The sequence below is a fragment of the Vanellus vanellus genome, assembly GCF_965231255.1.
Source record: "Vanellus vanellus genome assembly, chromosome: 3".
Lineage (NCBI taxonomy): Eukaryota > Metazoa > Chordata > Aves > Charadriiformes > Charadriidae > Vanellus > Vanellus vanellus.
In genome coordinates, this window is record NC_138907.1 from 78,213,862 (window position 1) to 78,228,364 (window position 14,503).

General features: G+C 45.4%; 1 protein-coding gene across 5 annotated transcripts in view; it reads left to right on the forward strand.

Annotated features, from left to right (window-relative positions):
• The window catches only part of SESN1 (sestrin 1), an 84,534-nt gene that overhangs the window by 64,730 nt on the left and 5,301 nt on the right, over positions 1-14,503 (forward strand). For 2 of the 5 annotated variants that reach the window (XM_082480389.1, XM_082480392.1), the window contains exons 2-5: positions 9,903-9,968; positions 10,881-11,081; positions 12,038-12,220; positions 13,545-13,787. In XM_082480389.1, coding sequence (XP_082336515.1) covers positions 9,903-9,968; positions 10,881-11,081; positions 12,038-12,220; positions 13,545-13,787 — 693 coding nt within the window. Of the gene's footprint in view, positions 1-2,433; positions 2,503-4,610; positions 4,652-9,902; positions 9,969-10,245; positions 10,387-10,880; positions 11,082-12,037; positions 12,221-13,544; positions 13,788-14,503 lie in introns of those variants that run through there. The other 3 variants (XM_082480390.1, XM_082480391.1, XM_082480393.1) reach the window with 3 other exon arrangements.

The following is a 14,503-nucleotide window of genomic DNA, read 5'->3' on the forward strand; positions in this document are numbered from 1 at the left end:
GTGCCGGTCTCAAACCATATTCCCTCTGGAAATTGCTCACGTAGCTTGTCTTACTAGCCCCCAAATGGTAATAATGTCAGTCTACAATTGCGTAGTGATTTATAGGTGAGCACGTGGCTCAGTTTTGTGTGTTCTTTGGTTTGGAGGAGTTGCACTTTGGAAATGTACTTGCGTGAGGGCTGGGGTGGAGAAAGCGCCTGCAGCAGACTGAGGTGATGAGATTTTGCTAAGGCAGAGACATACCTGGGGCCTGAGCGGGGCTTGTGTACTCAGGCCATATGGGAGAGCTTTTAAGAGCATTATTATTTGTTTGCTACGGCTGTGCAACTTCCTCTTCCCCTTTGTACACGCTTTTTCTGACATGCTGTCACTGCCTTTATCTATCCTGATACAGAAAGCGAAGAACATGCTATAATTTCCTACCTTCTGCTGCTGAGCTGGTTATTTAATGAGAGAGAATTGCCCTTGGACGAAGTCAGAGAAAAAGCTGTATCTGCCAAGGTTCTTTGTATAGGAACAAATGTTAACATAAACAGGCTTCCTCACAAATATCCAGGCAGGGCAAACAACCACAGTGGGGGAAAACCACTTCAGGCAACTGAAGGAGTGTTGTTCCCCCCCCCCTCCCCCCCCATTTTCTTCCAAAGGTGTTAACAAATTCATTGAAGGGGATGACCTTTCATCTGACAGCCAGGAAGAATTCTTATGGTGAGGCATCTTCTTGCATTTCAGCTTTCAGCTAATTCCTCTCCTTTTCGACAGTTTTTCGAAGCACAAGCCAGTTCTTTGCCTGTGTTGCAAGAGGAGCCCATTCCTTCTCGTTTTGTTATGCTTTGGCCTGAAGTAAGGAAGTAGCCAGTGAGAATTAAACAGTGCTCTTCATTGGTTTATTTTATTAGCTCACAAAATGCAACCTTCCTTGCCAGTATTGCATTTTTTTTCTTTTTCCATGCTTTTGTTGAGCATTTCATGAAGCGCAAGTAGGTGTGAAGCACAGTTCACTGCTGGAGAAACTTAGCAGCTTAAAGCCAAGGCCCAGGTAAAGAGCTGTGCTACCTGGGCATCTCTAGGTAGTTTGACCTTATAACTTCTGTGAAGCCTTCAGAAGTAGAGCATTCCTCGGCTCTCCAGAGTTAATTGCATAGCCCAGAGAGGTGGTGGTATTTAGGAAGTGGGGAGAAAAGGAAGCCTTTAAAGCTTTAGCGTTGGAAATGTGCAGAGCTGCTGCCTTGAGTCATGTTGCCACGTTCACGTTGCACTGTCCTCGGTGTTTTCTGCATTTCACAGCAAGATTCATACACCCGTAACAGGAACAGCCTGTAAGCAATTTTTCAGTGTTCAGTTTTACATTTAACAGAAGTGTAAAGTTCAGTGCCATGGAATTTCCCTGCTCGGTTGTTAGATGGCTTGGTAGGACGCAAAATCAAGCAGCCTGAACTGTAGGCAGAAGCCTTCCTCCCTCAAATGAGTACGTTCAGGGGTCCAGAGCTGTCCCAGCCTCCTCCCATCAAAACTGCAATGGAAGTTCTCCTCTTGGAGTCTGTCATATTTTATTTTAATTAAAAATATTTGAAGGAAAATGATCTAACAGAATTTAGCTTGGTAAATCTTAGAGTGCTGTGGAAGACAAAAAAAAAAAAAAAAGAAATTTAAAAAAAAAAAAAATGTGGGCCAGCTCAGGGACTTGTTTCTTTTGAAATAATTGATACCATAAAATCCCAAACCAAAAGAAGTGGGAGATGTAAGGCATCTGGCAGAGTTTACAGCCCTGGGGGGTCAACGAGAGAAGTACAGCCTGCTGCAAACAAAGGCTGAGTGTTTTGCTGATGTGATTGCAAAACATATGTTTGCCCAGGACTGTTATGATCTTGGGAATAGGCAGGAGGCCAAATTTCTGCAGCAGCATACTTAGTCACACAAATATCTGCAAAATGTTAACCTCCTGCGATTTCTCAGCTTAAAAGCCGTAATTACTTTGTTGCTTAAAGAGAAGGTAGAAACTCTTGCATAAGGAACAAGGGGGGAATAGGGCGGGGGGGGGGAAGTGTTGTCCAAAGAGCTTCTCCGTGCCGCGGAGGGGAGCGGAGCGGGGGGACCCCGGGGCCGGGGGCAGCAGGGAGGAGCGGGGCGGACTGGGGTGTACTGGGAGGTCCTGGGGCTCTGCGGGGCCACTTCCCCCCGGGCCGGGGCTTCCCCCGCCGCAGCGCCTGCTTCTGCTTCTCCCCCTCTCCGGGGCGTTCGTTGGCATTCCCGGGGGCTGGCGGGCACCGGGGAGGAGGGGGGCAACCCGGGGGGAGGGGAGAGGGAGGGCCGCCGCGGGCAGCTGTGCTCCGGCCGCCGCTCCGCCCGCGGGGAGGGATGGAGGGAGGGCCGCCGGTAGGGCCCGCCCCGCCGGCGCTGGGCGGTGCGGCAGAGCCGCGGCGGGGCTGCTTGGGGAGGGCGGCCGGCCCCAGCCCCGCAAGCGCTGGCAGGAGGGTGGCGAGGCCGGGTCCCCAGCACCAGGTAGCCGGAGGGTGGCGAGGGGCTGGGGCCGCGGCGGGAGCCCCCACCGTCCGCTCCCCGCAGGGCTGACACCCCACCACTCCCCGGTGCGGCGGTCTCGCTCCCCGGGAATACCCGGTGGAAGGTGGGGCGGGGGCCCGGGCAGACCACCGGCAGCGAGCGGGGCCCGGCCCGGCTGCGGGTGCGGGGAGGCAGGAGCGGTGCTTCCTTGCGGGCTCCTCGCTCGGCCCCGTAAAGAGGCCGTTCGGAGCTACCGGAGGGGGACTTAAGGGGATTTGCAGGTCTTTTCTAGCTCCCTGCTAAGGGACATCCAGCTACTGCCTACAGTGACAGTGCAGATGCTGTCGTTGCCCTCCCCGTCGCCACCCGGTCCCAGGAGGGCTGCGTACCGCTTGTGTGGGGGGTGGTGGGGTGTCTCCGCTGGGTTTTTAGGCTCATCCAACTAGTTTTTGCTTCTGAATTGCCCGGTATTTATTATGCACGGACTGAGATTCACCTTTTGAAACAGTGAGGTTGGTCTTGCGTTTCTGATAGAGAAGAGCTTGCTGTCATTGTACCCGAACGCAAGTCGGTAGCGTTACTTTGGACAGGAATTCAAATGCCGCTTTGCGTCTCTTTTGTAAGTTTCTTAGTGTCGCCACGTTAAGATTTTGCTTTTAAAGGAAGTTTTCAAATCCTCAAACTGCTGCAGGTTGCCACAGAAACTATTTTGTATTTTTCTGGTTTGTCCAGATCTAGTACTGCTTGCATACAAATTGCTTTACTTTGACATAATTCAGCAGTGCAGTCTACATAATGCAAGCAGTAACTGTCACGTTTAAACTTGTTTCCTTCTGTGTCACTGATTTATTGGTATTTAAACAGTGTTTACAGCATGGGAATTGCAGGCCTGCCTTCCAAATCCCTTGCCCTGTAATACTTTTTGTTTCATTGTACGCATTACTGAACTGGCATCTAGAAAAGCGAGGCACTAGTCATTGAAATTCAGCCTCTTGGTTTCAGTGAGCTCATATCAAAAGTAAATTGGGTTGTGGTCTCTAGGCAGTTGTGTCACAAAACCACTTCAGGAAGAGCTATTACTGCTGAGGAAGAGTAGGTAGCACTTACGTGCCTTGAGACTACTCTAGTTGGAGCCGCTCTTACTGCTCGGTCCGAGAAGATGACCAGTGAAGAGGTGTTAGAGCTTTAGACTGGGGAGTCTGGTCTTTTATTCCTGCTGGTGTGAACAGGGTGCGTGACCTTGGGCACACACTCGCTTGCCTTGATTTCTGTCTTGGATCAAGTCACAAATTATTTGGGGGTGTTTTTAAAATCTGGTATTTCAAAGGACTTTGAGACTTTCAGAGAAAATACACTTACTGATAATTAAACTAAAATGAAGTCATTTAAGTATTTAAATTCGTGTAAGAATAATGTATTCTCTGTGAAATAGAAACAGTTCAACTTTTGCTGTGCTCTAATTCCAGGGAAGAGCGGTAGGTCTGTGGAACAAAGTGCTCAGTGGCAGAGGGGGGAGTGCTCGTTCTCAGTTCTTCAAATCCATGCAAGTGCAGACATGTCTAGTGCTTCGGTTAAATGACAGTCTGAGATGCCCAGAAAATGGAACCAGCCTAAAAATTTAGAGTACGTGGGCATTTTTGAGATATTTTTTCTGTCGTTTTAATGTGAATCATGGTTTGTTTGGGAAAGCCCCAACAGTTGGAGCTACTTCTGGATTAGGTAAATGAGGAAAATAGGGAAAGCTACCAGTTGTGCTTAGCCTCACATTTTGAAAAGGTGTAGTATTTGTGGGATTTTTATTTTTTAGTGTTTGTAGGTAAAGAATCATATTTAATCACTACTCTTTGGGTCTTAATCCCTTCATTTCCAAAAGCTACTCATCTGATAAGGAAACTGTGGTAGCTACTGCATTTGGCAGAACTGAAAATACGGCTTCTAAGATGAGTATGTATCAGCTTGGTGATAAATAACTCATCCTGCGAGGCCAGTTCTGCCAGTCATTGTCGTTAAGATCCTAAACAAGGAAACTCCAAATTTGTAGCCTGTCGGTGTCACCACCAGTGAGGTTTTGCTGTCTGTGACCTTTAAAGGGGAAGCAGGAACCAGAGACAGTGAGCGAAGCAGCAGCAGCACAGGGCCTTTTAGACTGGTAAGTGCCAAAATCTCCCTTGGAAATGCAGCGCGATCTTCTTGGACACTGAGATGCTTTGGGGTATGTTAGCCTATAGGAGTATAAAGGTGTAAATGGGTATTTTTAATGTCAGCTTCAAATGTATACCGTAGTATACTAAGTTGAATTTTCAGCACTGGCACACTGGGGGGTTTAATTCTACCAGGAGATTGTGTTGGAGAGTTTTTAACCCATGGCTCATTGTGCCTTTCTTAACCCTAAACTTGGATATGAACGCACTTAGCTTATGTAAAATGATCACTGGTTATCTAGGAAAATGTTACCTCTGAAAAAGGTCACCTCAAACTCATTTCCCTTCTCCGGTTCCTTCCTTTAGATTGTTTTATATTGCATTACAGTGTGTGATTTTCATACAATTTTGTTTGAATCTAGCAGCATTTAGTGCTTAATCAGGACAGATGATTCAGATGAAGATGTTAATCCAAATGTGGTTTAGTGAAGTAAATCGATAATTATATTTTCACTTTGCTGGTGGCTTGTCTATGATAAAATGTTCTTTTTGCCATTTAGAGGAGGCTTAAGTAAGTATGTAAATAAGTCTGTCTGGGAGATATAACATTTGATATTGGTACTGACTGTACTTGAGGGGAGCAAAATGACTCACTGTGCTAACACCAAGGAAGCAGTCTGAAGATTGTGGTTCACAGCTAGTGCTCAGCTCATGAATCCCAAATGACTGAAAATTAACAGTTTGGTAACAATCCCCATACTGATCCGACAGAACTGTAGTTGAGTTTTGGGAGAGCTTTTGTGACAAGAGGCAGAGCTTTAACTGCCAGGAGCCCATAGCTGGGGAGGAACAGGGATCTGAAAAAGCATTTTAGGCGCACTGTGGAGCAGGAGCTGTGGCTAAGGTTAGGTTCCTGTTCTAGTCTTAGTGGCCAGCCCAGCCAAAAACCTCAGCAGCCCAGCATCTTGGCTTGTAACTTTGCTGCACTGTTTCTAGGTGGAATTTTTGATATTTGGTGTCTGTTCAGAGGTGACTTTTTTTTTTCTTCGTTTATACTTTAAAGAGGTTCAGAACCAAAGTAAGTGATGCTGTGTTACCAACAAAGGCAATGCACATTTTACTTTATTAAAAAACCTCTCTAAGCATTTGCAGTTCAATTTTCCATCTCAAGCTTTTACTTAAATTTTATAGGAATGCTGTTCTTGACAAGACACAAAAAAATTACCTAAAAGTGGGCTTGATTGACAAAGTCTTAAGATGCAGAAAAGCCGTAGAGTGAGTTTATGTGTGCTTGTGGTTTTAGAGTGGTCTTATTTTCACATATATGTGCATGCAGTACAGAGTTTTTGTCTGGTTGGCATTGTGGAGTTGGATGTACTAAATGGGCCAGACTGGTGAGAGAGAGTGGTAGCTGGGAAGCATATAATTAAGTTTGCAGACTTGTCTCATTAAGTCTTCTGTCTCAGCTCTGAAGAGCTGTTTCTTGGTGTAAATTTGCATAAAACATATTTCCTGGTTGAGAAGTCTCTGAAAAGGCACACAGTCTGATGGTTAGGGCATTAGCCCGTGACTTGAGAGATCTCAGCTCAAGCTGCCGGTCTTCTGTAGCAGCCTCTGTTAGACACGTAGCTTTTCTGTTTCTCGGGGGTTTTTTCTAAATGGCAGATAATCCACTTGTCCAACCTCACAGGAATGTTGCATGAATTAAATACATTAGATGAGGTGCTCAGATGTGGCAGTGGTGAGGGGCACATAGATTCAGAAATGGTAGGTATCTGGTGAACATAGTTCCCATGGAAATAACCATAGTGTCTGTACAGAAAAACAAGTTACATTACATAAGGGGAAAGAAGAGGCTTTTCTGTGATTTCTGAGGTCAGCTCCACCAGCGTAGCTATATGGCATCTATATGGCTAAAGTCTTGCTTCTCTGTCAAGGTGCATCTGGGAGGTGAGCAGTGGAGTGGATTGCCACCAGGCGAGGCCCACCTCCCTCCATTAGCTGTGAGCTGCTGGGTCCTGAAGGTGAAATCTGTTCCACCCTTGGTGCTTGGCTCTGCAGCCATCTGAGTTTTATGTTCTGGCTTTGAAGATGGAATGCCTCTGATGCATTATTATTATGTATTATTTGTACCTAAAGCCTCAGTTGTGGTTGGCTTTCTGCTGAGCTTGGAGCTGTATTGAGCTGCAGAGTTTCTCTGCTGAATGAAAGTGGTGTGGCAAGGTTAACAAAGAGGAGGGAAGAAGCCAGGAGAAGTTTTAATGCTGAAAACATGGCACTAAGTAGGTCACTTTGGTGCATCATGGAGCACAGAAATATGTTCAAAGCAAAGGGAAGATAGTCTAGGACTGTTTTGAGAATTATTACTGTGTTGTCTATATAGTATTTGAAATGCTGGTATGCTGGGAGCACTCGGAGATGCCTGCTATTTCTCAAGTACTATGAGAACTTGATTAAATGCTGCTTCTGGAAAAAAAGATGGGCAAACAGTTTTTAAAAGGTCTGCCATAGCTTGTCACTGAAGAGTAACAATTTTCAGATTTCCAATGGGTCAGAATTTGTACAACTCTCATGATCGTGGTAACCATGCACTGTATGACAAGCTTATTTCTGTTCTCAGCACGCTCTGGAAGAAACATATTTACCCCCATTTTGCAGATTGGAGACTGAGGCTGATCTTCACAAATCCTTTGCAACATCTCTGCCAGAACAGAGGCTGGAGCCCAGGCAGCTTAAATAGTAGGCTGGTGCCGTGATTTCAGTGGGATGCTTTCTCTCCTGAGGGAAAACAAAGCAACTTCTTCAATTCCCAGAAAAACATTTCTAAGTCACTTTGCAAAGAGGGTTTGGTTTTTACTGAAGTGTTGTAATTAAGCAGTGTAATCATAGTAGTTTGACCTCTGCGTGCTTTTTTTAAAAAAAAAAAAAGCTGAGTGTATTGATACCGATGTATTTTAGATTGTGAGGCAAAACATGTTATCAGCTTGCTGATCTCAGGTTCAGAAATCTTGGGTTTGTTTTTTTGCCTACAACTGTTCGGGGAAAGGGGAAGACTGAAATGTAGTTGTTCAAGAATTAAACTAAAAGGTATTTCTCTTGGACTGCTGGAGTTGGCAGACAACTGCAGACATCTGCTAAGTTAAATGATGCATACAGGCTTTTTTTTTTCTTGCTGTCATTTGGATATAAGATGTTTCTCTAATTTACTAGGGTAGTAGTAGCCAAGATAAGAAGCTGTGGTAGAACTTTGAGCAGAGAGAGTGTTTTTAAGGTATAAGTTCCATCCTACAAGTGGCATTGCTGGAGACTTGGCTGACAGGCAAAATTTGTCTGTGAACGTTGGGACCCTCGGCAGGAAAAACCTACAGTACAGATTTTACTGTCACGGGGAAAATGTGAAAAGAGTAGTGTAAGAGCTCCCATTTGATCTTTCTGTATCCAAATAAGACTTGAGAAATGAAGGCATCTGACTTAGCGTTTAAGGAAACCATCAGAGTCTTATGGGCTCTGGTAGTTCTGACTTAGCCAGAAACAATCAGCGCCAGTCTTTTTGAAGCTGTTTTTTAATCTTAGGGGAAAGTTCAGGGAACAGTAACTGATTAATAAAATTGCTTCTCGTACAATGAACTCGTGCAAATAGAAACCTCAGCTAAAGACAAAAAGTGCAATAGTAAGTGAGACCAGTATTGCTTGTTTGTAACAACCTTTATCTATGTGGGGAAAATGTAGCAAAGTTTAAAACTGAATTTGGCAAGCAGCTTTTAGGGGCTCCATTTGCTCTTGAGGCCTAAAACAGCTGAAGGTGCCCCTCTGCCCTGTCTAGCCTGAACTGGCTCAGTATACAGTATTTATTTATTTATCTAAACCCGGCCGAGAACCTGGATGGAGTTGGTATCAGCAGAAAAGGAGTGGTTTGGGCTTACGGAATGGAGGCAATGGATGTGTTTTAAAAGCAGGGGAAAGGGAACAGGTAAGAGCCTAAACTATTAGTTTATATATATATAGCCTAGAGTTTAGCACTCGGCTCCATCCCCAGCTTTAATCCCAGGGCTTCCTCCATCCATAAGAGCACCGTGCCATCAGCCGCCCTGCTGGGACCTGCTTTGGGTGTCAGGGCTCCCATCTTTCCTGGGGAAGCCATGCCACTAGCTATGGAGTAATCCCCTCCGGAGAGCTGGTTTGTGCTGCATGCTGTGCACACGAAGGAGGAAGGAGCCTCTGTAGCGATGTGCTCCCCAGCCGGGAAGGTGGGCAGGTGGGAAAGCGTGAGGTGAGGCTGTCCCCCACATCAGTACGTTCCCCATGGACCCTGCTGTGCCTTCTCAGAGGGCTGCTCCGTGCCAAATGCAGAAACTGCCCTTGAACCCCTGGCTCCCACCCTTCCTAAGGGAACGGCTTAACAGGCAGGACACAAACGCACCCCAGTCTCTGATGCAACTTGGTCCTCGGCTGCAGAAAGGGCCTAGAGTGCTGTAGGTCTGGCAGAACAGTACATCTAGCTGAGGGGAGAGGGCGAGTAGTGAACTGCTGGGGGGGTATCCAGCCTCCCTCTTACCTGCAAGGCAACATATCCATGGGAGCACTTACGAGGATGTGGCTGCCGCTGTTCTGATTGAGCAAAATCCCCTCCCTCCCTCCCTCCCAGTGTGAATAGCTATTTATCCTATCTTGAAAAGAAAGCAGATGCAAATGTAGATCAGGTACTTTCAGCAGTCTTAAGAGCTCTTTGAGGTTGGGAAAAGAAATCTGATTAGGGTTACAGCTGTTTCATTTCCTGACAGATGCACAGTGTGTTATGTGCTGGCGTACTGCGGATGTACACACACACACACACACACACACATCAGTCTCGTTTTGTATCAGTGGCATAACCACACAGCAGCCGGCGATGTACTGAACTCCTTGTCCTGGACACCCTGCCAAAATATGCTTTATGCAGAATTTTCTGTGAACCAGGTTGTAGAGCGTGTTTGCATATAAAATTGTGTGTGTTGTCTTTGGTTGGCAGGGCCTTTGTTGTTGAGTTTTTTGTTGCTGGAGTGGGACAGTACACTGTAAACAAGCGTGGCTAATTATAAAGCACTTGTATGAAAAATGATTTGCATTTGTACAAATGGTACTAGTAAAAGTACCCGTGTAAGAGTACCTCGAGTACCCAAATAAGCCCAGCTCTGAATGGAGAATGCTTTTCTTTCTTGCAACCACAGCTAAAAAGCTTTTTATAACTAAGTGCTGAGATGGTGTAATTTTCTTTTCTAGGAACTTGGAATAAGAATTCCTAGACCACTGGGACACGGACCAAGCAGATTCATCCCCGAGAAGGAGGTGTGGTACTGTTTTCAAGTACACAGTGAACTTTATGCTTTTAAGGAACAGCCTTTTAGTAGTAACCCACATTTGGTTTCAGGACAGCTGCTGAGCTGCAAAACATTTTCAGTCGTGATCACATTCAGTCCTGGCCCCAGGACTAGTGTAGAGAAGCAGTGAGAGCCCTGGGGAGCTTTGAAATAGTTATGACCCCTCCTTCACTGCTATCGAGCATACGAGAAACTCAATACGGTTTTGTGTAAGAGCGTCTGTTTCCTTGTGAACATCCAGATGTAATTTCCTACTGGTCCGCAAGGCACCTGCCCCCCTGCTCTGGCGTTGCTTTTTCTTGAGCTGCCTCTACCGCTCTGAATAATCTGAGAAGCTTCAAAGTGCTGTGACTGAGCATTTCTGGTGCTTCTCTCCTGATCGTCTGGTAAGAGAATTTGGAGCAGAGGAAAAGTTAGTAATATGCCTGTGGTTTTCGAGGAATTTTAGAGCCTTAAACTTCGATTTCCTTTTATTTCTCTCTCTTGTCATCTTAGCAGGCTTTTTACTTCTTTCCCTCTTTTTTCCTCGGTGAAAATAATTATTCAATTACCTTGTTGTTAAATAAACTGAGTTAGATCAAATGGGGCATTCAAGAAAGTGAAGGTGAGACAGTTAAAAATGAGAAGTCAGTGTTGTACAAGGGAAAGCATAAGGGCAAAAAATCTCCTTTTGCTGTTATAACCACTTGTGATCTCCTAAATGGGAGGTATTAAAGGGATTTTATGTGCCTTGCTTTATGTGCACTGATTTAACGCCATTAATAGATTTATAATATCATCCCTTTCACTGGGGCCTCTAGGTGCTGTGGTAATATATTTATTTACTATTTTATTGTTACTTCTTAGACAATATTGCTAATTGCTCCTTCTGTTCAATCAGACGATTCAAGTGGGAAACGAAGACACCATGATGCACACGCTGTTTGCAGATTCTTTTGCTACACTGGGCCGATTGGACAATGTTACCTTGGTGATGGTTTTCCACCCGCAGTATCTTGAAAGCTTTCTAAAAACTCAGCACTATCTACTGCAAATGGATGGTCCACTCCCGCTTCATTACCGACACTACATCGGGATAATGGTATGCTGGAACATAAAAAAAAGCAAGCAGAAACAGCCACTTTGGCAACAGGCTCTGGTCTGGTTTAATAGCAGTTATTGCTGTGTTTTGCAGTTTCTAGTCAGAGAGACATTTCATCAGGAGCTAAGGGGAAAAGCAGAGTAGGTTTGTTTGTGTCTGGTTTACAAATTGTTTCATAAGACCAGTACTTTATGTTCATAGTTTCGGTAGGACTGCGAGAAAGAGGGGAGAAAAGTCTGTTATAAAAATAAGACAATTGTTTACCTTTGGTTTCCTTAGTAGCTCAGAAACTGTTTTTCAAGCAAGCTTGTTTGTGTGTATGTGTCCTGTCAAATGCACCTCCCTCCAACTCAGCAGTCCCATCGTCTGTTTCTGAATGTCTAAATTCTAAGCAAGTTCTCTGCCAGAAGCAGTTGATTTCATAATTTCCAATCTGCCAGTGCAATGATTTTTGCCTGCTGAAGTTGAACTAAAGCTTTGGGCTGTATCTTAATTTGATGGGGAAGGTATCAGTGTGTGAATAAATGATACTATTTCTTTGCTGAAAAGCTGCCCTTAGTCTCTCTAGATGTCTTCTAAAACCTGCTTTTGTTTTAGCTGGTAAAGGTTCACCTAGAGGCAGCCTTGCTTCTGCCCTGCTGGAGAGTACTATGCAGTATGGATTACTTGCTTCAGGACATACAATAAATCTATGCCTGTACTTCTCCGTGGATATAGGCATGTTGCATCTGTAGCCAGCATAGTTATAACGTCTACGAGTGAAGAATACTTACGTTGTGAGAACACTGATCAAAACAGGCTGATGCCTTAATCTCGGGGTTTTTTTCACTTCAGCCTTTGATCACTGGAAGTCTTATTCTTGAATATTTTGAGGAAATTATGACTTATGGGTTTTGTCATAAAGCACTAATTTATTGTAATTGTTTTCTGTATCATGACTGTGTTTTCCTTTCTAGGCTGCAGCACGACACCAGTGCTCTTACCTCGTTAACCTCCACGTGAATGACTTCCTTCATGTTGGTGGAGACCCTAAGTGGTTGAATGGTCTGGAAAATGCACCTCAAAAACTGCAAAATTTAGGAGAACTGAACAAAATGTTAGCTCACCGACCCTGGCTTATCACCAAGGAACATATCGAGGTAAATCTTTCACAGAGTAATGCAAGCATACCCTTATTTTTCAGTAAGGCAATCACAGATGTTTAGCGTTAAGAGTCAGACGGGGGAAAGATGTTCCATGTTACTGACTTTGACTTCAGTGTTATGTCACTGTGATACTGCATGATATAATATCACTTGTGCCCTTGTAAAACTAACGTGATCATAAAACTAGTCTTAAATGACTAACAAATTTAATTTAAAACACGCTGATGTTTCAGAGTTGTCATGTCAGAATTCTGTTGGTACGATGAGAATACTCTCAGATGTGCACTTCCCTATGTGGTGTGCATTCAGCAGCCAGAACCCCCTGAGCATTTTGGAGATGCTGCCAGAGGTTGGGCTGGACACCCATCACCACGTTCTTGTCCCGATTGCTGCTGGTTCACGTGCTTCATTTTCAGGCTGGGTCGGAGGGAGGGGCCGGCAGAGCAGCCCAGGGGAGTGGTGGTGGTACAAGCCAGCCAGGACTGCAGCACCAATGAGCCACCAACTGGCTGCTTCTGCTGCCCCTTCCTCTGAGGGCTGCCTGGATGAGCCGGCTTCGAGAGTTCGTGCGGCGTGTGTGCAGCAATGGCAGCTCTCACACCAGGGGCAGCCTGGCCCTGCTTACTGCAGCAACTCCTCCTCCTCTGCTCATCTCTTTACCCTTAGCAAGGGGGAAGTGGGTGGTGGGACTCTCTCAGCACCATCTGCAAGGTGGAGGGGTGGCGGCAGGTCTTGCTGGGAGGCAGGAGGCTGGGCCTTGGGCAAGGGCACACGCTCTGCTGGGCAGCCCTGAACCTCCCCCACTTTCCTGCCTGAAGGGGAAGTTGGGGTTTGAAATGTAGAGCATTCCACCCACAGGGACAAGATGGAGGGAGCCCGGCCTTGATGCCAGGTTTTCACGCAGCTGATCTGCAAGGAGTTGCCGGGGTTTTCTGAGGCTGTAAAGACCAGTCGAAGAAACGTGCAACTGTTGTGGTTGCATCTTCACCAGAGGTGTGAAATTTCAATGCAAGTCGGTCTGGCCTTGGTACAAACCAGATGGCGCAAAATAGAAACCCCAACTGATTCAATAGCTGAGGGCCAGAGAGGGGAGAGAAGTCATCTCCTGTGTGGCTTAACCACATGAGTCTGCAGCTGGCAGGTCACCTGGTAACAGGACACTGAGCACGCTAAAGGCAGCAGAGAGTTAGGAAGTGATTGTGGGCATCAGAAAAATAATTTTTACCAGATAAAGAAATGTGTTGATAAACTGCATTAAGGTGGGATCATTTGAACGACCTTTTAAAATTCATACTTTCGTCTTGCATTATTTTTAAAGCAACTTTTGAAGACTGAAGAGAACAGCTGGTCCCTGGCGGAACTGATCCACGCGGTCGTTCTCCTTACGCACTACCACTCCCTTGCTTCCTTCACATTTGGTTGTGGAATCAGCCCGGAGATCGACTGTGAAGGGGGTCACACCTTCCGGCCCCCTTCCGTCAGCAACTATTGCATATGCGATATTACAAATGGTTACCACGGGGTGGACGAAATTCATGCCAGCCCAACTGGAAGTATTCCAGTAAGTATCTGTCTGAACAAACGGCCTCTTTCAATAGTCGTAGTTTCTTTGTAAATTTAATACATGGAGGATGCCCATCCCTTTTCGTTCAGTGAGAGTGGGGTTGATTAGCCTAATCTAGACGAGGGTTTCCCAGTTGAAAAGATATATTTAGGAGAAGCTGACGTGACACTGGTAAGCTGGGGGAAGTTACCGATGGGAGAGACAAAGATACAATCTCTCAGTTGTCTCTTTTTCTGGTCTCTCATCATTCATATTGGCAAGCTGAGATGACTCCTGGCCTCAGCTAGTGCAGGAGAGGTGTCCTGAGCAGCAGTGGTCAGGAATGCCTTTTTTTCATGGGTGCAGTGGAAAGTTGGCTCTTCCTTTGATTCCAGTCTTTGTTGCCTTGAATTTTTTGTGATACATCACACAACAGATCATTCACAATTTTCTGACGATGTTTCTAAAACAGTATTTCCTGCCTGCAGCACTTATGTTCACTGATCTGTACTTGCTTCCACTTAGTGAAAAGCATGATGTGAACTAAGTATTGGTGTGACATTTAAATTTTGTCTGATGGAGCTCGCCGGTTCTCCCATGGAGAAAACCGACTGCAAAAGGCAGAGAGGAAAGGGGCAGACCAGTATAAATTGAAGATAACTTTATTCTGCTTTGTGCTGATGGATTTTTACAAGACCAGATATTGACTTAATCATGCGTCGTGGTGTTAAAAC